Source organism: Corythoichthys intestinalis, chromosome 13 (assembly GCF_030265065.1).
Source record: "Corythoichthys intestinalis isolate RoL2023-P3 chromosome 13, ASM3026506v1, whole genome shotgun sequence".
NCBI classification, from domain to species: Eukaryota; Metazoa; Chordata; class Actinopteri; order Syngnathiformes; family Syngnathidae; genus Corythoichthys; species Corythoichthys intestinalis.
The window spans coordinates 49,283,274-49,310,591 of record NC_080407.1 but is presented as its reverse complement, the minus strand read 5'-3'; the positions used below and the strand labels follow the sequence as shown (position 1 = coordinate 49,310,591).

General features: G+C 39.9%; 1 protein-coding gene across 3 annotated transcripts in view; it reads right to left on the bottom strand.

The window, feature by feature from the left end:
• Nucleotides 1–27,318, bottom strand: part of LOC130927749 (pyruvate carboxylase, mitochondrial-like) — a 292,766-nt gene that overhangs the window by 263,884 nt on the left and 1,564 nt on the right. The window contains exons 1-6 of one of the 3 annotated variants that reach the window (XM_057853743.1): nt 25,363–25,532; nt 14,265–14,395; nt 10,495–10,588; nt 10,336–10,426; nt 6,231–6,396; nt 6,014–6,159 (exon numbers count right to left, since the gene is read on the bottom strand). In XM_057853743.1, the coding sequence (XP_057709726.1) occupies nt 6,014–6,159; nt 6,231–6,396; nt 10,336–10,426; nt 10,495–10,588; nt 14,265–14,394 (627 nt within the window). In that variant the 5' untranslated portion in view covers nt 14,395; nt 25,363–25,532. Of the gene's footprint in view, nt 1–6,013; nt 6,160–6,230; nt 6,397–10,335; nt 10,427–10,494; nt 10,589–14,264; nt 14,396–15,866; nt 15,992–25,362; nt 25,533–27,318 lie in introns of those variants that run through there. The other 2 variants (XM_057853742.1, XM_057853741.1) reach the window with 2 other exon arrangements.

Here is a 27,318-nt window from a genome sequence, read left to right as displayed (position 1 = left end):
TTCAATCTATAATGCCGCCTGCTTGAGTTTCTCATTTTCAGCGCGCATTAACTGGAGCTCTCTGACGATTTCTTGATTCTGGTTTTGAATCAAGCCAGTCAAGGAAACCTCCAATTTGTGGATGGAGGATTTTATTCCATCCATGTCTCCAGATTTCAAATTCTTTGGAGCCATACTGGGAGTCAAGCTTGCTGGCCCTGAGTTGGCCCTGAGCGCTTATCGGTTGAGATAAGTTGCTCTTGGAAGCTCGGAGGAGTGCGTCTGCACACAACTTGAGCTCAATCAAGAATGATAGACCAAATGCTCAGTGTTTTACGGAATAAAGTCAAATCCCAGTTCTAAAATAACGCTGCTACCTGCAGCTAGCTAGTTAGTCCGAATTGCATTGTGAAGGTCCAGGTTGTTTCAGGTCCAGGTCTTTTTACCACTAACTTTGGGTGACTCTCATATAGTACTGCAACGATTAATCGATTAACTCGAGTATTCAAATTAAATTTTGTTGCTTCGAGTATTTGTTTAATTAAAGTTGCGTTGTAATGGTTAATTTTGAAAGTGTTTGCATCTAGTTTTATTGATTAGGGTGGATACACTGCCCTCTGGTCTGCCTCTTTTCACATGTCTGAATCCAACTGCTCCCTGTTAAGACCAACGTAAGCTAAGTTTTTGTTTGAGCTAATGTTTTTTAATGCATTTATAATTAAGTTTATAGGTATATTTAGCCATTTTTTGCAGGAATATGTGTCTGAACCATTTGCTAAGAGGATTGTAAAAAGAAAAAAAAAACTAGCATTTTATAGCATCTTAGCTAGCAGACTTTTTCTATGTAAGTTAACCTATTGTTCTTTTGTTGTACGTATATACTCTATCAAAAAACAATACCGTTTGAGGCTCAGCTCAGCCATTTTAATTTTTCATGCTCCTTATCAGAGTACTCGATTATTCGAACTAACTAGTCTATCGATTAATCGACTACTAAAATATTCGACAGCTGCAGCCCTACTCTCATATATTTATATATACAGTCTTTGCTAGCTGTTTGTGAAGTTTTGTGTTTGTACGCTACGTTCACTTGCATACTGTGATACTCCTAGGGGCAAAGCCCCACGTTCTTAAAACCTAGTGATGCCCCTGGGAGGCGCTAGTGAGCTGCGCAGCTATGCCCTTATTCAAAATCAAAAAATTAATATTCTAATTGGGCCAATATGACCATCTGTGCCATTCAATGGCAAACAAAGGCCGCAGCCCTTCTCTGGCCTGCCGGGGTGGGGTGGGGGTTGTATGCGGCGGCCACAGTTCCCTCCCGAGTGGTGCGTCCCCTCTTCCCATCCCTGAAGGCCGGTTGATGGGGGTGCTGGTTGTCCCCCGGATACCGGGGGGGGTGACGATGGCTCCTGCAGGGAGAATGGATGGGCTGGCTGGGTGTGGGCCCGTGTCGGTGGCTGGGTGGGGCCGTGGCTCCGCCCGTCTGCATGGCTGTCGCGTGTTTGGTGGGGCTCGCGCGCGGCTGGATGTGATTGAGCGCGCTCGGGTGGGGGGCCCCAGTGCCGGGATTGGCGATGGGGCAGCGTAGGGTCGGTTGCCGACGGGTTTACACTGACAAGGGATTCCCACGATTACTGGTTTGTAGATCACAGAGCTGATTTGAGTTCACTCCACCCCTCCCAATCACTTATCCTATGGACTCCCCTACCCCCTCCCCTTCTTTCCCTGTTTAACAGGCCTCCCACAAGGTGTCAATCGGAAATACATCTAGCTGACGTTAGCACCAACATATTCATTGTTAGTGTATGCATTCAATGCATTTCTTGTTGTTGTTTCCGTTTCTGTTCCCCCATAACCCTTTCCTGTTCGCTGCTTTGTCATACTAAACGAGGTATGTTGAATGATCACAACGGGAGTATGTCATACTCTCAAACGTTAAAACTTCCACTGTCCGTGTCAAACAGCTGAACAGGACAGGTTAAAAATAAATTAACAAAATAAAACTCCCCCAATAAACCTGGTGTCAGAATTTTCACAAAAGTATTTGCTCAAACACGGTTTAATAGAGTAACACTTTGTTTTTAACCACTACATGTCCTCAGACTCCTCACCACACATCCTTGTCACAGAGGAACAGCGTGCTCGGGAGGGGGGGCTGCTCTAGCAATAAATTATAGATGGTAGCTTGTGCAGTCAGTCAACCTTTTGCATCCCACTAGAGGGAACCAGTGTACCACTTGGGATCCTCGTTCCACGCTTTACGAACCACTTACAGTTTACAGTCAAATTTACAGTGACTGAACTTTTTGTCATATTTGATGCTAGTATAGAAGTGACATCTCCAATTCTTATGGGATAAAAATACAAAAAAACATTTGGAAAATGACAAAAATAGGCACACACTGTGATAAAAAAAAAAAAAAACGAAATAAATTGGTCGCATAAGAGGCTGGTGGCACGCTCTCAGTGAAATAGTGTACAGCGACAGCGCGGGGGCGTGGATGCGCCTGCGGGGGGTCGTTTTACCATTCGAGTTACACATTCCAGATAGCGCCACGCGCCAAAGGACATTCAAGCGATGAGGAAAGAAGCCACATTAGTCCCACCTGCACCAAAGGAGAAAACAATGCGTCATCCGGCATTGATTTTCTGATGCAAAAATGGGCCTTGCGTCGTCAACAACTCCATTTGATTTGCAAAAATAAATTGCGACGGATGCATTTTCATGAGGACGTCCGGAATTGAATAATCGCGTTTCAGCGCCATTGACGGCGATAGGAAGAAGCTGACAGCAACGTGCTGTGAATTGAAATGAACTGTGTTGGGAGGGCCGCAGCGAATCAACGAACGTTCATTTGGAAAAATGGAATGGACGTCTTGCGTCGCCAATGGCAACTAATGTAACTAATGCAGTAGGGGTGGGAACTTCTGGACACCTCACAAAATAGCCATATAATATACATCACAAATACACAGTATATAGAACTAGATGTGAAAGGACAGACGGCGTTAGAACATGTATAGAGAACTAGATGCGAAATGAATGACTTGCCGGCGTTAGTAAACAGCCGCCATCTTAAAGCAGTAGACTTCTCTGGAAAGATCTCTTGTAGCAAACCTAACAATTTCAAATACTCCTAAATCGGTAAAATCTTGACTTGAATTTATCTTTGAATGAAGAAACAGTTTTAAAACTTTATCACGTTGAAAGTAGATAGAAGGGAAATTATGGAATAACGGGAGCAATTTTAAGAACTAACAGTTGATTCACAATATTAATTGAATGTAGTTTAAAGCTGCTGATACAGAATGGTGAGTTGAGTATTCTATTTACTGTTTTGAACTGTTAACTCGATCCAGAAATTGTAGTTTAGTTCAGCCTGAGAGAATTTTTGAACAAATTTAGAATTAATGTACGAAACATAAAAAGGGGGTGTGGGGAGGACATTTCAGACATTGGCGCTTAAGAAGTTATTTGGATCCTCCTCAAAATTGGTGAGACTGTTCATGAGCTATATGAGATCTAAAGTTCTTAAAATTGTGAGTTTTCATTCACGGGCCTGACCTCGGTGGGGTGCCAAAGTCGGCCAACGCGCCAAATGACTAATAACTCCCTGATCCAAGGTTCAGCCTTTCTCATATCGGGCATGTATGAGAGGTATTTTTTCTTACTTGAACACCGAAAACACCTTTAAAAATGCTGTTCCTCTGTGACCCGGGGTGTGTGGTGAGGAGTCTGAGGAGATCTGGTGGTTGAAAACAAACGGTGTTACCCTATTAAACCGTGTTTGAGCAAATACTGTCGTGAAAATTCTTAGACCAGGTTTATTGTGGGGATTTTTTTTTAAAAATAATATGTAATTTGCTATTATATAGTTTTGTCATTTTATAATGAATTACGCCCCCGCCCCAAAGCTTTTTCGACCCGTGTGTCCCCACTATCTTTGGGCAACCATATTTGTCAAATATCTTCACAACGTTATCTAGAAAGGTACACATCTTTAAGTTCTCTAATAATGAAATAATAGTTCTGGAAAAACTGTGGTGATGGTGGCTCAGTGAACATCTAATTTGGTTTGTTCTTAGATGAACAACAAGTTGAGTAAGGAAGTTTGGATATAGAGGTTGAAGGAAGAAAAGAGGCAAAGACTGAGTCACAGCCAGAAAGGGTTGATGACAGTGTTGATTTCTATTCACAGTTCCCCCCTCCCAATTAAAGTCTGTCACAGTCACAGCCATTTATACTGTGAAGCTGGATATAATGGAAGTTATGTTGTTGTTCGGTGGATTGAATTGCACCTGCCCCGCCATTGGTCTCTGCAAGGTGTGCGAGAGTCTGATTGTGATGCAAAGGATTATTATTATTATTGTTATTATATCTTTAGGGCAAATGATAATGGAAAATTTGGAGGTTTTAACATGCTCAAACTCAACAAAACTTGCACATACATGCGGCTCGAGGTAAATTTTTATTATCTGCGACCTTGTGATACAACATTACAAAAGGGCACAATGGTGCCTACTTGATTTTTTTCAATAAGGCCTCTCCTTAAAAGGTTTTTTTCAACGTAGAGCAATGAAAATTGGAGAGGCGATACCTTGTGCAAAACTGCTCCAAAAAGTTTCTTGCACCCACATTCCAAACCCAGCAGGAAATCGGGTATTTTGATTACATGTTTCGATTTACAGAGTGCACATTTGAGACATTGGCACCTAGGTATTTATTTGGATCCTCCTCAAAATTGGTGAGACTGTTCATGAGATATATGAGATCTTAAGCTCTTAAAATTGTGAGTTTTAATTCACGGGCCTGACCAAGGCAGGGTGCATAAGTCGGCCAACGCCCCAAAATCAGTAAATGACTAATAACTTCAGCCTTTTTCATATCTGGCATGTATGAGAGGTAACCCAGTCTGAACATGACTGCATTGAAGTATTACCTATTAGGCCTGGCGCCCCCTCCTGGGAACAGGAAACACTTTCTTTACGAGACAGTCTCTCAAACCAGCATCAGGGGAGTATTAAGACATGTGCTCAGGTGCCTGATAAAAAACTTCACGGGGGAGGATGCGGGGGAGCGCATCAATAATTGATTTATAATCGAATAGTAGCCTCTGAATCGTAAGGTGCCCCAAGATTCTCACCTCCAAGTAGAACATCACCATCCCTTCCACTTCAAACGGATTGGACGTCTATGCCTGTGAATGGCTGTAAATCGGTTAATTTCAAGTCATTTCCTATTGATTTTAGGTCATTTCCTGTACATTTTGGGGCATTTACTGGTCACTTCCTGTTGATTTTGGTTTATTGAACATGCGGTGACCCAAGAAGGTCCCAGAACCCAACAGGAAATGACCCGTCAATACCTCAAATTATAAGGAAGTGACCAAAAATTAACAGTAAATGACGCAAAATGCCCCAAAATGAACTCAGACGGCCATAGACGTCCAATTCGTTTAAAGTGGGAGGGTGGCAGCGAATGAACGTTCGTTCATTCGCTGCCACCCTCCCACTTCAAACGAATTGGACGTCTACTAGCGATAAACTCGTTCCAATTCATAGCAAAAGGATGAAAATAGCTTGTTTTGGCTTTCTAAAATTGTTGTATCGCCATATTGCGAGAATCCTATCGCCCAACTCTAGTCCGTCTATCATCGTCAACAGCAGCCAACGAGTTAAAAAGGAAAAAGTGGAAAGAGGCAGAGTGGGAAGCATTAGCTTGAATCATTGCTGCCTGCATTTATGGAGATTTACAGTACATTTGGCTTGTTTTTTTGCCGTATACACACATCACTTCCCATATGCAACTGCTCCCCGTATAGAATAAGTGTTATGATACATTCTGGTAATTGGACCCCGGGTACAGCGAAAATTGATCGCCATGTTTGAGCTGCTACGCACGCTTGAGGAACCTCCAGAGGCAATTTCAAATGACATAGCTAGCGGATTGCGGAAGGTGAGTGGCAGGCGCGGATGGAAAAGCGCCCGCTCGTAATATGTAATGAATATAAAAACGTCCAGAAGAGCTCACCTCGTACTCTCGGACCACCCTCATGCCTCGACCGCCGCCCCCGTAGGCCGCTTTGAAGATGATGGGGAAGCCGTAAGTCTGGGCGAAGGCGTGGGCCTCCTGCAGGCTGCTGATGGGGGAGTCAGTCCCAGGAACCACCGGTACGCCTTGACCGGTAATAAAAATATGGGGTTACGGCTTAGAAAGCGTGTCAGACTTTGCGGGAACGTCCCAGTACCGGCGCTGATGGCCAAGGCGCGGGCTTCTACTTTGTCTCCCATCTTGCGGACAGTTTCCGGAGTCGGGCCGACAAACATGACGTCGGCGTCGGCGCAGGCTTGGGCAAAGTCCGAGCGCTCCGACAGGAAGCCGTAACCGGGATGGATGGCGTCCACGTTGTTGTCCTACAAAGGAAGGGATGACGCCAATCAGGGAAAAAATGGTTGGTAACACTTTGACAGTAGGATCATAAGACTGTCATAAGAGGAGAGTGCACCGAGCGGAGAAGAATGTAGGACATCCAGCGACAGGTCAGGGATGCATTTGCGTGTTGTTTTCAGCACCATTTTGTGAGATGTTCCACGACCTGTGCCCGTCTCGTAATCCCTGCGCTGTCATATGTACTTTGCATTCTGGCACATTATGATCTACAAATTAAGCACTGTATAACACCGTCATAATTATGACATGACACTGTCATGAGCATAAATGAATAATAATGGCAGATGTCATTAAGTGTCATCCGGAAAATGATGTCATTTTTGAATGGATGTAAAAGATGCAGACTGGACGTAAATGGAGTTGGTGACAAAATTTGTCAGATGACACTTAATCACATAAGAAGTCAGCAATCCTCATGACAATGTCATGTCATAATTATGACCGTCTTATGACAGTTATGATAGCACTGTCAAATAAAGTGTTACCGTTTCGAACTGGACATAAATGGAGTTAGTGACACAATTTGCCGGATGACAATTAACAACGTAACCATTCATTAATTCTCATGAGTGTCATGTCATGTCATAATTATGACTGTTATGACAGTCTTATGAGGCCACTGTCGGATCAAGTGTTACCGATGCGGATAGGACATAAATGGAGTTGGTGACAAAATTTGCCAGATGACACTTGACACATCATTCATTAATCCTCATGAGAGTGTCATGTCATGATTATGACCATCTTATGATGCCACTATTGAATAAAGTGTTACCGATGTGGACTTGACATAAACGTAGTGACAAAATTTGCCAGATGACACTTCATGACATCTGTTGTAACCATTCATTAATCTTCATGACAGTGTGATGTCATAATTATTACTGTCTTATGACAGTCTTATGATGCCACTGTCAAGGTGTTACCGATGCAGATAGGACATAAATGGAATTAATGACACAATTTGCCTCCATGACAGTGTCATGTCATAATTATGACTGTCTTATGACAGTTATGATACCACTGTCAAATAAAGTGTTACCGATGCGAATTGGACATAGAGTTAGTGACACAATTTGCCAGATAAGACTTAACGACATAAACATTCAATAATACTCATGACAGTGTCATGTCGTAATTATTACTGTGTTATGACAGTCTTATGATGCCACTGTCAAAGTGTTACCGATGCAGATATGACATAAATGGAGTATATGACACAATTTTGTTGGATGACATTTAATGACTTAATCATTTTTTAATCCTCATGACAGTGTCATGTCATAATTATGACCGTTTTATGACAGTTATGATGCCACTGTCAAATAAAGTGTTACCGTTGCGGACTGAACATAAATAAAGTTAGTGGCACAATTTGCCAGATGACAATGACATAAGCAGTCATTAATCCTCATGACAGTGTCAAGTCATAATCATGACAGTCTTATGATGCCACTGTCGAATAAAGTGTGACTGATGCGTAAAAAAAATTGCCAATTGACGCTTAATGACATCTGTCATAATCATTCATTAATCCTCATGACAGTGTCATGTCGTGTCATAATTATTACTTTGTTATGAAAGTTATGATGCCACTGTGTTACCGATGCAGACTGGAAATATGGAGTTAGTGACAAAATTTTCCAGATAACACTTAATGACAAGCATTCATGAATGCTCATGACAGTGTCATGTCATAATTATGACCGTCCTATGATACTTATGATGCAACTGTCAAATAAAGTGTTACCAATGCGAACTGGACATAAATGGAATGACAAAGTTTGCCAGATGACACTTAATGACATCTGTCATAGTCATTATTTAATCCTCATGACGGTGTCATGTCACAATTATGACTGTGTTATGACAGTCTCATAACGGTAATGATGCCACTCTCCAATAAAATGTTACCGTCGGGACGTAACATAAATGGAGTTAGTGGCAAAATTTGCCGGTTAACACATAATGACATCTGTGAATCATTCATTAATTCTCATGACACTGTCATGTCATAATTATGACTGTCTTATGACAGTTATGATGCCACTGTCAAATATAGTGTTAACAATGAAAACTGGATATAAATGGCGTTAGTGACACAATTTGCCAGATGACACTTCATGACATAAGCATTCATTAATCCTCATTACAGTGTCATGTCATAATTATGACAGTCTTATGATGCCACTATTGAATTAAGTGTTACCGATGTGGGCTTGACATAAATGGAGTGACAAAATTTGCCAGATGACACTTAATGACATCTGTCATAGTCATTCATTAATCCTCATGACTGTGTCATGTCACAATTATGACTGTGTTATGACAGTCTTATAACGGTAATGATGCCACTCTCCAATAAAATGTTACCGTCGGGACGTAACATAAATGGAGTTAGTGGCAAAATTTGCCGGTTAACACATAATGACATCTGTGAATCATTCATTAATTCTCATGACACTGTCATGTCATAATTATGACTGTCTTATGACAGTTATGATGCCACTGTCAAATATAGTGTTAACAATGAAAACTGGATATAAATGGCGTTAGTGACACAATTTGCCAGATGACACTTCATGACATAAGCATTCATTAATCCTCATGACAGTGTCATGTCATAATTATGACAGTCTTATGATGCCACTATTGAATTAAGTGTTACCGATGTGGGCTTGACATAAATGTAGTGACAAAATTTGCCAGATGACACTTAATGACATCTGTCATAGCCATTCATTCATCGTCATGAGAGTGTCATGTCATACTGTAATTATGACTGTGTTATGACAGTCGTATGATGACACTGTCAAATAAAGTGTTACCAATGCGAAATGACGTAAATGCAGTTAGTGACAAAATTTGCCGGATGAGTCTTAATGACATAAGCATTCATTAATGCTCATGACAGTGTCATAATTATGACTGGCATATGAGGCCACTAACAAATATAGTGTTACCAATGCGGGCCTGACATAAATGGAGTATGTGACAAAATTTGCCAGATGGCACTTTATGATGCCAATTATGACAGTGTCATGTCATAATTATGACCGTCTTATGATAGTTATGATGCCACTGACACAAAAAGTGTTACTGAAGTGAACTGGACATAGATGAAGTTAGTAACACAATTTGCCAGATGACTTAATGACATAAGTATTCATTAATCCTCATGACAGTGTCATGAAATAATTATGACTGTCTTAAGATGCCACTGTCAAATAAAGACTGGTTCATAGATGGAGTTTGTGACAAAATTTGCCGGATGACAATGACATAAGCATTCATTATTCCTCATGACAGTGTCACGTCACAATTATGACTGTCTTATGACAGTTATGAAGCCACTGTCATATAAAATGTTACCGATGCGGACTTGACATAAATGGAGTTAGTACAAAATATGCCAGATGACACTTCATGTTATCTGTCATAATCATTCATTCCGCCTCATGATAATGTCATGTCACAATTATGACTTATGGCACCACGGTCAAATTTTTAAAAATGTTTTCATGCATTAATCGTGTTTTTTTTCCTTCACTCATTTAACTCACTGGCTGGCGCTTAGACATCAATTCATTTTGACTGACCTTTGTCTGATCAGTTTTTCTGAGCTTTTCAATGTCCCAAAGAGCATCGTCGAGAACGACAAAAGAACCAGCGTGACAAGATAATGACTCGACGCTGCCCAAAAAAAACTGTTTCAACTTGACATGCAGTCATTAAATGTCAAGCTTATGGAAACATTCATAAAAGGGGCTCATTCTTCTGGCGTTTTTATCTCGACGACAACAAAAGGTTGTGATGATAACGCCTGATTGAAAGACAACCCGGATACATAATAAATCTTTCCTCACATGTCTGCGTCAGCAATGTTAGATAAAATAGTTTACCTTGGCTACTTTGATGATGTCAGGGATGTCCAAGTAAGCAGCGACAGGCGGTAGACCTTTCCCAATCAGGTAGGCCTCGTCTGCTTTTTGCCTGTAAAGAACATGAAAACAAATACGATCGTCGAGTGCTTTAACAACATTGGTCGCTAGCAAAGCTACCTGTGCATCTGTCCGGTGTCTTGTTCCGAGTAGACGGCCACCGTTCGAATCCCCAGCTCGGTGCAGGCTCGGAACACGCGGATGGCGATCTCACCTAGACGGACGTATTCAAGAATTAAATTGTAGCAACTTTCGTTTTTCCATCCAAAACAACAGAGGAACTAGAGTAACAGTAATTATCAAAATCCCTTAAAAAACACAATTTGGAAATACAGTATTCATCTGCCATAATCATGACAGGAGAGGATGACATGTTCATGAAGGCAGATGTGGAACCAAGCTCATGCCACAGAAAAGACGAGGTGTTTTGGTAGCCATGTTGCCGCTGTCTTAGCCCAGGAGGCTAATGCCATGACGTTCACTCACAACACAGTAATTGTTTATGTCTATGTACTGATGATAATCACACGATAATGAGCTCAGCTTCTGTACTCATCTATGCGCAATGTGAGAAACACAGCGGATGCTCCAGAAGAAAGTCACCCCAAAGATAGTGGTAAAAAGAGTGCACGCCTAATTCTACTAGGATCTTTACAATGCATTTCAGACGATCTAGCTAGTAGCAGCGTTATTTTGGAGCTGGGATGTAACTTTTGACCTTAAAACAACAAAGACTTGTGCAGAGATCGTTGTGTGCAAGCCAGGTTTTCATTTGTGATACTTTCTTTAAAAAGTGTCCACCCTTCATTCATCTATTCACACATACAGACATATACACAGACATGATGCTGGTAGCACCAACTGCAAAAAAAATTTTTTTTTAAAAAGGGACTACCGACTCTACCGACCAATCTGGTGTTTTATAAGTGTAACCAGTTGATTGCAGTCAGGTGCTGCTTGTTTTAGTAGAAACCACATTGGTTAAAAGGGCTGTGCTTGATCGGTATGAACAAAAACCAGGACCCACAGCGGCCCTCGAGGACCGGTTTGGAGACCCCTGCTCTAACACACCAAATATGAAATAAATAGCGCTTATACCTAGTTAAAGGAAAACAAGAAGAATATAGGACATAAAGATACATGACGCCTTCTTATCACGGAAGCCCAACTTGCAACTTACTGAACAAGATTGACGCTGACAAGCCCATGTCTGCACCACCAACTCTCTCAATCAGTTCCCCCAGAAATTCCAGAACAAATGGCGGGACGCCCTGTCCCGACCCAACACATGAGAACGCCCGATATCCAACTGATAACCTGACTGATAAGACTCCAAGAGCCCCTTTGATGCTGAGGCGGCAAAATCCACAACCCTCGTTGCCCTGACAACAGTAACTCCCGAATCCTCCTGTCCAATCCACAAACATAATAATCCCAAACACACCCTTCTTCCTGCCCACGGCCCACCCTGCTAGAGCCTTCACAAGACTAATTGTTTAACTAAGCGTCTCCATTTTTTCTCAGGAACCTTTTGTTGACATGTGATCGGGTGACCTAACCTCCCTGCCTGAGTGTTTCTGTTTCGCCTTGCCGTTTTGATCACTGTCGACCGGAATAAATTTGAAGCTCACTTAAAATAGGCCGAATGACGCCACTGCTACAACTACTGTATCTGCTGCTAGCCTGTTGCTAATCAGTACGCGTAGCATGGCACAATTATGTCAAAGAATAAATGCAAGTGTTACAAGTTTTCTGTTCGTTTGTTTGCAGGTGAAAAACACTGTTAGGCAAGGGCAGACAAGTTGATGTGCCTCACAACAACACTTACTGTATGTTGATGGATATATATCGAGACTTGTTCTACCCGGAGGTGGCTGAGAGGCTGGAAAATGGTGGACAATCAGCCACACAATGCAAACCACCTCCGTCTTTAAATAAAGGACTATTTACTTACATTTGATCATGGACGGACATGTAGAAAAGTTCTCCTCAGACACATCCAGCCATGTTAGCTGCACAACAACTGCACGCCACTCTCTCACTGTTTACGTCTTCGCCGTGTAATTGAGCATTAATTTATGCCACATTCGTGTTGACCATGTGGCAGCTACGCGCTCCTCCGACTTCAGCCGGTTTGTCCTGCAGTCATTCTCCAGCTGTTTCCCCACCAAACGAGCTCTCCTGCCTGCAGCAGGCGAACGACGAGCTGTAACTTGCTCGCCGACAGACGGGTTGCCGATCGGCGAAGACAAACGACAACCCCGCTCCCGTGTGACATGATCCGGGTTAGTTTTGTGTGATTTTTCGCTTCGAAAGGCGAGAATAAGACTTTTTAAAAATCACTCAGTTCGGGTTAGCATGTCGGCTAGCTATCACGCCTCCTGCTTTGTTTACGCTCTCCGAAGCTGGGGCAGGGAAATGACAAAAGCCGGACTAATTCCTGTGGCATAAAATATCGGAAGGCGCAAGAAGTCGACAGTTTTGACCATAATGGAGAAATTTTGCCATGTCGTACTGAACAAATGCATTTTAGTACTTCATATTCAATTTAGTTGGAATTGGGGGAAAAAATACTTCGATAAAAAGAATATCCTCTAAAAATATTGGAGTGGAGAGATTGAAACAATGACATTTTGCGACTCTCTTCATCACATTTACCTCGTTCTGAATAATTCCCCTTCAATGGTTGAATTCTAAATCAGATGAAATCATGACCCTGCCGACGTTATCCTCCTGTTGGGGACGCTAGAGCAGGCAGGGGCTAAACGGCTGATTAAAAGACTAATTTGTCGTCATTAGCGCTTTGCCAAATTGTTGTATATAGTCGAATCGTCTCAAAATATGATTCTAATTCACAAAATAATGCTATTCAAGACTATTTTATCCTGTCATAGGCACTTTTAAATTTTGTGTAACGCAACGGATGATGGTCACGTCAATGTGAAATCATGCTAGAGGTGTTGCCTCCCGCGGCAACCACCCTCTGCACGTTGGCTGTCCTTCCTCCTCTAAGCTGCGGCCATCTGTTTCTTTTCCGTATTCGAAGTACTCCCATACTAGCGACTTTGTCTTTTTTGAGGGGGGAAAAAGCTCAGGGGAGGTTTCACCACCTCCAGCCATTGTGTCTACTTTACAGCACAGCGACACAATTTTGTTTTATTGTTTACTGTATGTCGTATCGAAAACAGTAGAGAATTTATGACTTGAGTTTTTGTACTGTGACAAGAGTACTGGAGTCAAGTGCAGCTTATATATGGTTTGACCTTCTGATTGTACACTATTTGGGAGCTGGTGCGACTTCTAGACCGAAAAATACGGTCGTTCCATCTTAGTCTGGTGCACTGCAGAACGTGATCTAATGCGGTTGTAGATGTAGTGTCGCGCCAAAGTGAAGGACAGACACTGACGGAAAGCCCGAGCGACTCTGCATTTGTGCGCGTCACAGACCAAAAGCCATCTGAATCACAATGATGGATTAACGCCGTTTAATAGAGCTTTGACGGGAGGAAGGTTGGCATGAATCTTTCAACGCCCCCCTGACCAATAAGGTACGGGATAAAAGTAGTGGCGCTCAGCAGCTTTTGCACGGAAAAAACTGATCTGACGAGTGGTAATTGGCTAATTTGTCTAAGCTTTTATGTTTCATATTTTTCAAACCAGGAATTAAAATGCAAAGAGGCACCATGTTAATTTAATAGCATAACTGATTGCGAGTAATATGCAAATATCCTTGAGTACATTTTTGCCCCAAGTAAAAAAAAAACTTCACATTTAAAATAGAATCTACTTCATTTTCTTGTTTTACGTTTTCTTATTTGTTGAATGTGAGATAAAAAGGGCATTTTGAACATGAATGAGCATCAAAAGCAAAGGTATATTTGTACTCTTACCTCTATTCGCCACCATCACTTTCTTGATCGGTCGGTAGTGGCTCTGCGGGGCGGAGTGGGCGTGGCGGTAAAGAAGACACGCCTTCCTCACAGTCCGAAGGCCCCGTCGTAATGCGGCGTATCGCAACATCCTGCGTGGAACACCAAGCACATGACATTTCGGGGTGAATGAAACTCATTTTTTTCTGTTTACAACAATTCATGAGGAGGTGATGTGATTGTAATGAGCTAAAATGCCAGCAGAGGGCAGTTATGCGTTTTTGATGGTAGGTTTGCATGTAATCCAAAAGCTACCAAGTTTTCCCCTCGAACTGAAACTCGCCGAGTTTTGCCCCCCCCGAACCGAAACTCGCCGAGTTTTGCCCCCCCGAACCGAAACTCACCGAGTTTTGCCCCCCAAACCAAAAACCCTCCAAGTTTTCCTCAGACCAAAAACTCGGGAACACTACCCCGACATAAAACTCGGCAAAACTACCCCGACATAAAAACTCGGCAAAACTACCCCGACATAAAAACTCGGGAACACTACCCCGACATAAAAACTCGGGAACACTACCCCGACCAAAAACCCGGCAAAACTACCCCGACCAAAAACTCGGGAACACTACCCCGACCAAAAACTCGGGAACACTACCCCGACCAAAAACTCGGGAACACTACCCCGACCAAAAACACGTGAGGTTTTCCACAACCAAAAACTTAGCAATTACTCCAAACCAAAAACTTCACAAATCTTTCAACTTGTGTTGCAACGAATAATCGATGAACTCGAGTAATTCGACGAGAAAAAAAGCTTCGAATCCAATTTTGCTCCATCAAAGATTCATTTAATATAGAGTGTCACTGTCATGGTTTGTTTTGAAAGTGTTTGCATTGCCCTTGAATGGCAACAGTGAATATAACTAATTTAACAAGGCCGAATCCAACTGCTTCCTGTTAAGACCAACATAAGTTTTTGTTTGGGCAAATATTTTTTTATGCATTCGTAATTTTGTTTATATTTTTTGTGGTAATATGTGTTTGAATGATTTGTTGAAGGCATTGTAAAACAAACATGAGCATTTTACAGCATTTAAGCTAGTGAACTTTTACAATGCAAGTTAGCCAATTGTTATTTTGTTGTACTTAGATCCTTATTTATTTTTTACACCGTTTGAGTCTAAGCTCAGGCGTTTTATTTTTAAATGAAATTGCAATTCTATACCGTTTGAAGAAATACTCAGGAATTTTATTTTGTATTCGTATTTAATTCCCTTTTAAAAGTGCAATCTTAGAAAGCAAATAAGCAAATAAGGCAAATTTAAATTTGCTCATTAAAATCCGGACATTTTTCCTGAAAGTTTTCAAAATGTTTCTTTGGTAATTTTTGTAAACAAAGGTTTGAACTGAACAGTGTAGGCTAAACCAATACACATAAAAGATAGTATAAGTCAATACAAATTTATTTTTGCATAGATCATTAAGAATGTCCCAGCAAAAACAGTACATGCACATTATGCCATATTGTCCCTACCAATGTTGAGACCAATCCTATGCCCTTGACTTCTACTGACTGAATTTTAAAAAATAAATAAATAAATACCGTCATTATTTTATACTCACATTTTGTTGAAACCAACAACGTTTTGTTTACGTTTTTAGAACAAACATTTTACCAAAATAAAAAAAAAAATCGAAATAAAATCCTTCCCTCTTCAACAGTTATTTTGCAAACTGAAACCTAATTAACTGCAGGTGCATCAAACCTAAGCCAGCTGCGTGTTTTGATTGCCTCCCAAAGACAGCGCAGAGCAAAAAAAAAACTTTTCTTCACAATAAAAAGTTAAACAATGATATCAAAGGCATGAGAAAAATACGAATACTGAACATTGCAAATAAAAGACAAAAACAAACAGTATTTTTTGTTTACTTTCAAGAAGGAAAACAAAACATTTCAGAAAATCTCGGAATGTCACTGCCATCTCGCGGCCAAACATCAGCATTGCATCAATTGTTTTTTTCCTAGACAGTCTGCTGGTTAAAAAATATATACTGGTATATATATAAATATATAACTTCCTCAAAATGTTAATTAGTTCCTGTATTTATTCACTAAAAATCCATTTGTACATTTATATTTTAATGTGATATAGTTCAATGAATTTCTTCATCAAATCATAACTCATAATTTTGCCTCTTTTGAAGTATTTTTCCAGAGGCAAACCTTTGTGCTCGACAGCTACATTGAATTTCAATTTTTCCAGACAAGACAAGCAACTTTATGATATGACTCAACACCCCAAAACACATTCTGCTGCCTTTACCTTTTATTTATTCATGTAGAGCATCCACACAACGGTTGCTTGCTGTTGCAAAGCTTAAAAATCTGGAACATTTTAACTCATTGAATGCCATTCAAACCAGAGTACTGATTGACTGACACATAACTTTGGCATATTACAACACCAAAACTAAGCAAACACGTCATCATCCTTCCCACTTTCGGATCAGCTTGAATTCAACTCATAAATAAACTTAGACTGCCATTGACGGCGGTACATGTCCAAGATTATTCAATGCAGGGCATAGGCGAGCTATGCGGTTGCCTAGGGCGCCATCCATTGGTGGGGGTGCCAAATAGCTTTAGGGGGGAAAAACACACTGAAAAAAATTTGTCACGCTGCGCTTCCAAAATGTTTTCTAACACATCAAATAGCTACATTTAAATTGGCTACATATAAAGTTTTCAACCTGGATTGTATTTGTGATTTGTTCGAGGATTCAAGGTAATTATTATATTTTTTGTACCATGCATGTATTTTTAAACGTTGTGAAGAAAATCAATGGGAGAAATCAGCCGCTACTTCATTTGCATCATAGTTCGCCATATTTACATAAAATAAACGCTAACCGCACCGTTTTTTGCTTTTAACTCAGAATCGAGACTGTTTTACGTCCATATCTATGAAGAATTCAGGGATTTAAGCATTTATTCACAAGAATTTTCACCAGAAAAGCTCCGTTTACATCAGGCGGCCGCTAGTCTCATTCGCTAACAGAAGAGCATTGCACTTCGACATATTTACATAAAATAAACGCTAACTGCACGGTTTCTTAGCTTTTAACCAAGAATCAAGACCGTTTTACGTCTATATCTATGAAGAATTCGGGGATTTAAGCATTTGTTCACAAAAATTTTCACCGTAAAATTTCTGTTTACATCAGGCGGCCGCTAGCTACATTGACTAACAGACTAGCATTGTACTTCGACATATTTACGAAAAATGAACGCTAACTGCACGGGTTTTTTTTGCTTTTAACAAAGAATCGAGACTATTTCAAGTCCATATCTATGACGAATTCGGGGATTTAAGCATTTATTCACAAAAATTTTCACCGAAAAATTTCTGTTTACATTAGGCGGCCGCTAGCATCATTCACTACAACTATATAACTAACAATACAACTGTATAATGACAATAAAGGGCTATTCTATTCTATAATAAGTTGTGATTGCATATAGAATTTATTAATAATCTATTTATGAATTATTTATAATTGATTCTGCATGTTTTCTTCAAGTATTAAGTTTCTGATGTGAAAATTGATTGATTTATTAGCTGTTGAAAAAATTTAAGTTGCTATTTTGGCCAAAAACTTATATGTTAAATATTGCTATTGATCCTAAAAATATAGGTGATTATCTCTGCATTTGGTGTTTTTTGTGTATCTAGTGTAAAATCTTATAATTTTATATCCAGACAGAGACAGAGAAAGAGAAAATCAAAGAGGCTAATGCCATGACTTTCACTCACAACACAGTAATTGTTTATGTCTATGCATTGATGATAATCATACGTGAATAAACTCAGCTTCTGTAATTATCTATGCGTAAAGTGAGAAACACAGCTGATGCCCCAGAAGGAAGTCACCCCAAAGATAGTGGTAAAAGAGTGCACACCTAACTCTACTATGACCTTCACAATCCATTTCAGCCTAAATAGCTAGCAACAGCTAAGTAGCAGCGTTATTTTGGAGCTGGGATGTAACTTTTGACCACAAAACAACATCCATCGCGCATCTTTCGTGGCACGCCAGACCCACTGAGAGTGTTTGTTGCCAAAAAGCTCAATCTTGGTCTCACACAAAAATACACACAGTTGAAGCCTGGGACCGTGTGCTTTGGTCAGATGAGCGCATGCTGAAAAGCACCTCATACCCACTGTGAAGTATGGGGGTGGGTCGGTGATGCTGTGGGGCTGTTTCGCTTCCAAAGGCCCTGGGAACCTTGTTAGGGTGCATGGCACCATGAATGCTTTGAAATATAAGGACATTTTAAATCAAAAATCTGTTGCCCTCTGCCCACCTAATCACCCAAGGCCTGAATCAGTCCCGCTACTGCGCAAAATGTCTGCCTTCGCCGACAAATGCAGACGTTTTCTGTTCTATTCTATGGCGCCTAACTAAATCAGAAATGAAAAGTGGCATTTTGACAGGGTTGCCATCCATGACTGGAATTTGAATATATCAAAGGCGTGTTGGGCCTGCCCGCAGACGGTAAGTGAAGCTGCAGCCGGGTATCAAAAATGCTCTTTGATCACTTATAAAGCTGGAAATAAACCAGGCAGTGAAGCCCCTGCAGCGGAGAACATCTCCCTCACCTGCAGAGGCACACGCACTAACCCCATCTCCACTAACTGAAGTCATTTTCTTGCTTTGGTGTATAGCGAGGAACACGCGCAATTAGGCCGAGTTGAGGATCAAGCAAGGAATGCGAGGAATGTCAGCTGCTGGGGACTGTTCAACAGTTGCCAATGAAGTCAAGCAACTGCAGGAAAAACTGGCAAAAAGACAACTACACGTCACATATGGATCGAGAGCACCCTCGTGTGGTTTGAAGGCAGAAAGAAGCAGCAGGGCCGAGAACCAAAAGTGATATTTGCCATCTGACAAAAAATGTTTTGCCATGTGTTTTTTTTTTTTTGCCAAGTTGGTAAATTGATTTTGCCATGTGGCATTTTTTGCCTTTTTTTTTTTTTGCCATGTGGCATTTTTTATGCCATGTGGCACTTTTTTGCCGTGTGGCATTTTTTTTTTTGCCTTGTGGCAACATTTTTTTGCTATGGGGTACTTTTTTTGCCATGTGGCATTTTTTGCCATTTGGCAAAATGGGGTTTGCCATGTGCCATTTTTTTTTTGCCATGCGGCGAAATGGATTTTGCCATGTGGCAAAAATGTTTTGCCATGTGGCATTTTTTTTTTGCCATGCGGCGAAATGGATTTTGCCATGTGGCATTTTTTGGCCATGTGGCAAAATGGATTTTGCCATGTAGCATTTTTTGCCAAATTTTTTGGCATGCTGCAAAAAAATGTTGCCATGTGGCAAAAAAATGTTGCTATGCGGCAAAAAAAATTTGCCATGTGGCATTTTTTTGCCATCTGGCACTTTTTTACCGTGTTTTTTTTTTTTTTTTTTTTTTGCCATGTGGCTTTTTTTTGCCATGAGGCAAAAAAAAATTTGGTAAGTGGCAAAAATTTTTTGCTATGTAGCAAAAAAAATTTGCTATGTGGCATTTTTTTGCCATGTGACATTTTTTTTGCCATGTGGCAAAATGGATTTTGCCATGTGGCATTTTTTTGCCATGTGGCTTTTTTTTTTTTTTTTTTTTGCCATGTTGCAAAATGGATTTTGCCATGTGGCATTATTTGCAAGCTGGCAAAATGGATTTTGCCATGTGGCATTTTTTGGTGGCTTTTTTTTTTCTTGCCATATGGCAAAAATGTTTTGCCATGTGGCATTTTTTTTTTTTTTTGCCATGCAGCGAAATGGATTTTGCCATGTGGCATTTTTTTTTTTTGCCATGTGGCAAAATGGATTTTGCCATGTGGCATTTTTTGCCAAATTTTTTGGCATGTTGCAAAAAAATGTTGCCATGTGGCAAAAATATTTTGCTATGCGGCAAAATAATTTTGCCATGTGGCATTTTTTGCCATCTGGCACTTTTTTACCGTGTGTTTTTTTTTTTTTTTTTTTTGCCATGTGCCTTTTTTTTTGTCATGTGACAAAAAATTTTGGGTAAGTGGCAAAAAATTTTTGCTATGTAGCAAAAAATGTTTGCTATGTGGAATTTTTTTGCCATGTGACTTTTTTTTTGTTGTTTTATTGCCATGTTGCAAAATGGATTTTGCCATGTGGCATTATTTGCAAGCTGGCAAAATGGATTTTGTCATGTGGCATTTTTTTTTTGCCATGTGGCAAAATAGATTTTGGTTTGTGGCATTTTTGTGGGGTGTAATATGGCATTTTGGGGGGGGCTAAATTGCAGTTTTGCAGGCCATGCACGTCCATGCCATTGTCGGCCATGCACGTCCAAATTTTCCATTCATTTTAAATGGCAGAAAAACACGTGTAGCTGTGATTTTTTTTTTTACCATGAATGGAAAATTTGGACGTGCATGGCCGTCAATGGCAAGGATGTGCATGGCCTGTAAAACTGCCATGTACCTCAAAAAAATGCCATATACCCCCCCAAAAAATGCCACATGTCAAAATCCATTTTGCCACATACCCAGAAAAAATGCCACATGTCAAAATCAATTTTCCCACACGGCAGAAAAAAATGCCACAGGGCAAAAACCACTTTTGGTTCTCAGCCCTGCTGCCGAAAATTACGGTAATAAACAGAAAAACAAGCTATTTTCATCCTTCTGCTGCGAATTAAAATGAGTTTACCACTAGTAGACGTCCAATCCATTTGAGCTGGGAGGGTGTACATTTGTTCAATTGCTGCCATCCCTCCCACTTGAAACGAATTGGACATCAACAGCAGTCAACGGCAACCAATGAGTTTAATTTGGGCGTATTTCAGGCCATTTGCCGTTTATTTTTAGTCACTTTCTGTTGATTTTGGGACACTTATGGGTCACTTCCAGTTCATATTGAGTTACAGAACAGGTAGTGACCCAAGAATCTCCCTAACTGAATAGGCGATGACTCAAACACAACAGAAAGTGACCTGTAAACGCCCTTAAATTGATATCGATTCTTGGAGTTTAAGTATCACGATATTTCACCATTTCGATCTCTTGTCACACCCCTAACCTAAAATTTGTTCAGTCGTTCATTTTCCGGGTGTCATAGCCGCCGATCTCAGTTGCCAAAATTACAAGTTGAAGAACCAGTATGTTAGTTTGTTTTTCCATAAAATGCCCTCTGGTTGCTAGAACGCCAAACATCACATTTGCATTCAAACTAATCTTACTCATCCAATTTATCCCACAAAATACATTTTGTTACAGCACGAAAGCCAAAACGTAACGTGACAACATCAAGTAACCTCCCTGACCTCTGCCTCTCAATCGCACATCTCATTTATTGAAAGCATTCCAAAAAGGAAAAATACATACTTTACGCACGAGTACGTTTTGTTGGCAAGAGCATCGGCCTTTTTCTGGGTGACACATTAACCTCTCAGGGATCAAAGTTTTGTTGTGACACACATTCTAATTGCGTCAGATCTCGGGACATTTTGAAACGGGCACCTTTTGTACACCTCAAATTTTAAAGGTCAAACTGCATTGCAGCATCGTGTTTTTTACCCTACAATTCCCAGCAGGCCACAGCGCTGCCTGATTGAGTGATGAACTCGAAACATGACTTCAGTTTAAAGAATGCTATGAAACAGTGTTATGAAAAAGTATCTGAACCTTTTGGAATTTCTCACATTTCTGCATAAAGAAACCATCAAATGTGATCTGATCTGTCAAAATCACACAGATGAAAAAACAGTACAATGGTATTTGGTAACACTTTAATTGACAGTGGTGCCATCGGACTGTTATAAAACAATCATAAATATGACAGGACACTGTCATGAGCATTAATAAATGCTTATAACAGATGTCATTTAGTGTCATCTGGGAAATTACATTTCTTATGACGCTGCTGTCAAATAAAGTGTTACATATTAACCCAAATAAATCAATAATTGTTTGGTAAAAAAACTGTTTCAATTGTTCTTTTAAGTCTCCTTAGGAGAGGGTTCACTTAATTATTTTTCCCCCCCTTCTGTCATTGTTTGCATGCTATCCTTATTAAAATATGAAAACCTATCAATGTTTGCGGGGGTTTTAGTTGAAGCAGACACCGTTTCTTTCATCTGTGTGATTTTGACAAAGATCAGATCACATTTGATGGTGATTCTATGCAGAAATGTGAGAAAATTTAAAATATTTTTAAAACCACCGCCCTTGCTCGACTGTTCCATTAGTACCACCCCCGCCCCACTCATTGATAGTGGAAGGGCCTGTGAAAGCGTGGAGGGACCCACGAGTAATCATCTACTTGGACCCCGACCCACCGGACGTTTACCTCGCCCCTTAAACAGATTGTGCATCTTGTGACGTCAATGGCTGCCTATGAGTTAAAAGAAACACTTTTCTAGTGGAAGATTTTGGTAGCAACTTGTTACTTCTTTTTTCTTTATTATTTTTTAATTGATTGTGACTATATATCGATACTTATTTCGCAATAATCTGTAGACCTAAAAGTTATCGATATGCTCTCACCAAGAATCGATATATCGTTTTTAAAAAATGTCACTGTTTCAAAAAAAAAAAAAAAAGCTCACTTCCTATTCATTTTGGGGACACTCTTGAGTCTCGAGCCAAAAATCAACATGAACCGACCTGTAAATGCAAAAATCAACTAGAGGGAATCTATAGATGCTCCAAAAAGAATAGGGGGTGACCGACAATTGACAGGAAATGACTTTAAATGCCCCAAGATGGACCGATTGCCTGGTATTGTCCAACATGCCTCCTAGCATGCATTGCAGCGCTATAGATGTTAATAACAATCAAAATTCATGTTCTGTGCTCAATATTTCTTCAGTTACTGCCCCAGTTGTTTCATTAATTGCTAGTTTTAGCATTTGGTAACACTTTATTTGATCGTGGCGCCATAAGACTGTCGTGGCAACATAAGAGATGTCATCACGTGTCATCCGGTAAATCTTTTACATCCATTCAAAAGTGTGATAATTTGCAGAATGACACAAACTGACATCTGTCATAAGCAATCAGTAATGCAAATGAATGTGTCATCTCATAATTATGATGGTCTCATGAAAGTCTGATAGCGCCACTATTAAATAAAGTGTTACCAAATACCATCACTAGCAATTAATGAAACAAATAGAACAGGAACTGAAGAAATAATTAGCACAGAACATGAATTTTGATTTGTTATCTACATCTGTAGCGCTGCAACGCATGCTAGGAGGCATGATGGGTGACAACAGTGTTGACAGCATGTGGCAGCAGAGGTTGACTGCCTCCCCCAAGGGAGCAGTGATGGCCAAATGAAGCTTTTTGAAGCTTTGCAGCCAATTGGTTCCAGGCTTTATGGTGGTTCATTTGGGTTTATGACAGTCTTATGACACCACTACTAAATAAAGTGTTACCAAATACCATAACTAGCAATTAATGAAACAACTGGAACTGAATAATAAGCACAGAACATGAATTTTGATTTATTTTCATCTGTAGCGCTGCAACGCATGCTAGGAGGCATGATGGATGACAACAGAGTTGACAGCAGAGGTTGACTGTCCGCCCCAAGGTAGCAGTGATGGCCAAATGAAGCTTTTCGAAGCAATGAAGCTTTGCAGCGTATTGGTTCAAGGCTTTATAGTGGTTCATTCTGTTTTATGACAGTTTTATGACACCACTACTAAATAAAGTGTGACCAAATACCATAACTAGCAAATAATGAAACAACTAGAACAGGAACTGAAGAAATAATTAGCACAGAACATGAATTTTGATTTGTTATTTACACCTGAAGCGCTGCAACGCATGCTAGGAGGCATGATGGATGACAACAATGTTGACAGCATGTGGCAGCAGAGGTTGACTGTCTCCCCCAAGGGAGCAGTGATGGCCAAATGAATCTTTTTGAAGCAATGAAGCTTTGCAGCCAATTGGTTCCAGGCTTTATGGTGGTTCATTTGGGTTTATGACAGTCTTATGACACCATTACTAAATAAAGTGTTACCAAATACCATAACTAGCAATTAGTGAAACAACTAGAACAGTAACTGAAGAAATAATTAGGACAGAAAATGAATTTTGATTTGTTGTTTACACCTGAGGCGCTGCAACGCATGCTAGGAGGCATGACGGATAACAACAGTGTTGACAGCAGAGGTTGACTGTCTGCCCCAAGGGAGCAGTGATGGCCAAATGAAGCTTTTTGAAGCAATGAAGCTTTGCAGCGTATTGGTTCAAGGCTTCATGGTGGTTCATTTGTTTTATGACAGTCTTATGACACCATTACTAAATAAAGTGTTACCAAATACCATAAATAGCAATTAATGAAACAACTAGAACAGTAACTGAAGAAAAAATTAGCACAGAACATGAATTTTGATTTGTTATTTACATCTGTAGCGCTGCAACGCATGCTAGGAGGCATGGTGGGTGACAACAGTGTTGACAGCAGGTGGCAGCAGAGGTTGACTGTCTCCCCCAAGGGAGCAGTGATGGCCAAATGAAGCTTTTTGAAGCAATGAAGCTTTGCAACCAATTGGTTCAAAGCTTCGTGGTGGTTCATTTGGTTTTATGACAGTCTTATGAAGCCCTGTCAAATAAAGTGTTGCTGGCTGATATTTTTTGGGGTAAATATCTCATAATACAATGAGGACAGCTGCGGCTTATAGTCCAGTGCGGCTTATCTATGAACAAATGTCATTTTCGTGTCAAATTTGGTGAGTGGCGGGTCCGAAAATTACATTGTGTCAAGATTTGGCGATACAACAATAATCGCTACATGGCTCAGGAAATTACACATATCACATTTTGTTTCTTGTTACGTCTATTCGCTCTCCTAGTCAAAATGGATTCCACGTCAAGCGCCGTCACTGAGTTAACCGCTCGTTTTCGATCAAATATTCAGTGTTTTGAAGTCATTCCATGCATGTCTGGACTTCATTTGGTTACACAACAACCCGAATTAACTCCACATGCTTCCGTTGGAGACCCAATAAAAGAACGCTTGTAACGACACAATGTAACAATTAAAAAAATAAAAAGACCGGCAACAGAGACAAATCTGTACCTTGTCGATGAATCGAGGGGCGTCGCGGATGAAGCTCGAGTGGAGTAAAGGTTGTTAAAACAAACCGAACGGGCAGATGCACACGTTCAAAGGTTAAAAAGAAAGACCAGAAAGAGCCATCGCAACATGTGGCCGGCAAGCAAACAAGCACTCAGTGTGCACTTTCGCAGGTTTGAACATTTGAACATTGAGGTTCGCTTAACGTGACGAACCAACCCTGACGAGCGATACGTAATCGGGCAAAAACCATAAACGGATCGAGTTCAGCAACACTGCCCCTCGACATTTGTGCTCTTAACTTAAGCATTTTAAGAGCCGAAGGACAACGTTAGCTATAGGGCTGCAGCTATTGATTATTAAATAGTTGTCAATTAAACTATCAACTAGGTAGTACATAATAACTCAATAAATGAGGATCCAAACACAACAAAAGAACAACTGGCTAACTTGCATAGCAAAAGTCCGCTAGCTTAAATGCAATATAAAAGCTAACGATTCTTCAAAATGCTCCGAACAAATCGTTCAAAAAACGGCGAAATATACCTAGAAATTACAAATGATGGACGTAAAACAGATCCGATTCTTGGTTATAAGCAAAAAACCGTGCAGTTAGCGTTTATTTTACATAAATATTGCGAACTATGATGCAAGTCATTAAGCAAATTTGCGGCTGCTATGTGTAAATAAAGATCTTTTTATGTAGAAAATTCTTGTGAATAAATGTTTAAATCCTTGTATTTTTTATAATATGGACGTAAAACAGTCTCGATTCTTGGTTAAAAGCAAAAAAACAAAAACTTGCTTTTATTTTACGTAAATACTGCGAACTATGATGCTAGCCAATAAGCAAATTAGCTGCCGACATACGCAAACAAAGAGCTTTTTCCGTTGAAAATTATTGTGAATAAATGTTTAAATCCCTGATTTATTTTCTAGATGTGGACGTAAAAAAGTCTCGATTATGGGTTAAAAGCATAAATCATTTATTTTATGTGAATATTACGGACTATGATGCTAGTCAGTATGCAAATTAGCAGCCGCCATACAAAAACAATGAGCTTTTTCCGTTGAAATTTATTGTGAATAAATGTTTAAATCCCTGAATTTTTTCTAGATATGGACATAAAACAGTCTCGAGTATTGGTTGAAAGCAAAAAAAAAACGTGCTGTTAGCATTTATTTTACGTAAATATTGCGAACTATAATGTGAGTCAGTAAGCAAATTAGCGGGTGCCGTATGGAAACAAAGAGCTTTTTCTGTTAAAAATTCTTGTGAATAAATGCTTAAATCCCTGAATTCTTTATAGATATGGACGTAAAACAGTCTCAAGTATTGGTTAAAAGCAAAAAAAAAACAAAAAAAACGTGGAGTCAGCATTTATTTTGTGTAAATATTGCGAACTACAGTATGATGCTAGTCAGTAAGCAAATTAGCGGCCGCCATATGTAAACAAAGAGTTTTTTCCGTTGAAAATTCTTGTGAATAAATGTTTAAATCCCTGAATTTTTTATAGATGTGGACGTAAATTAGTCTCGATTATTGGTTAAAAGCAAAAAACATTTATTTTATGTGAATATTACGAACTATGATGCTAGTCAGCAGCAAATTAGCAGCTGCCATTTCACAGACAAAGAGCTTTTTCCGTTGAAAATTCTTGTGAATAAATGTTTAAATCCCTGAATTTTTTATAGACATGGACATAAAACAGTCTCGATTCTTGGTTAAAAGCAACAACAAAAAAACCTGTGCAGTTAGCATTTATTTTATGTAAAGATTGCGAACTATGATGCTAGTCAGTATGAAAATTTGCAGCCGCCATACAAAAACAATAAGCTTTTTCCGTTGAAAATTATGGTGAATAAATGCTTAAATCCCTGAATTCTTTATAGATGTGGATGTAAAACAGTCTCGTAAATATTGCGAACTATGATGCTAGTCAGTATGCAAATTAGCAG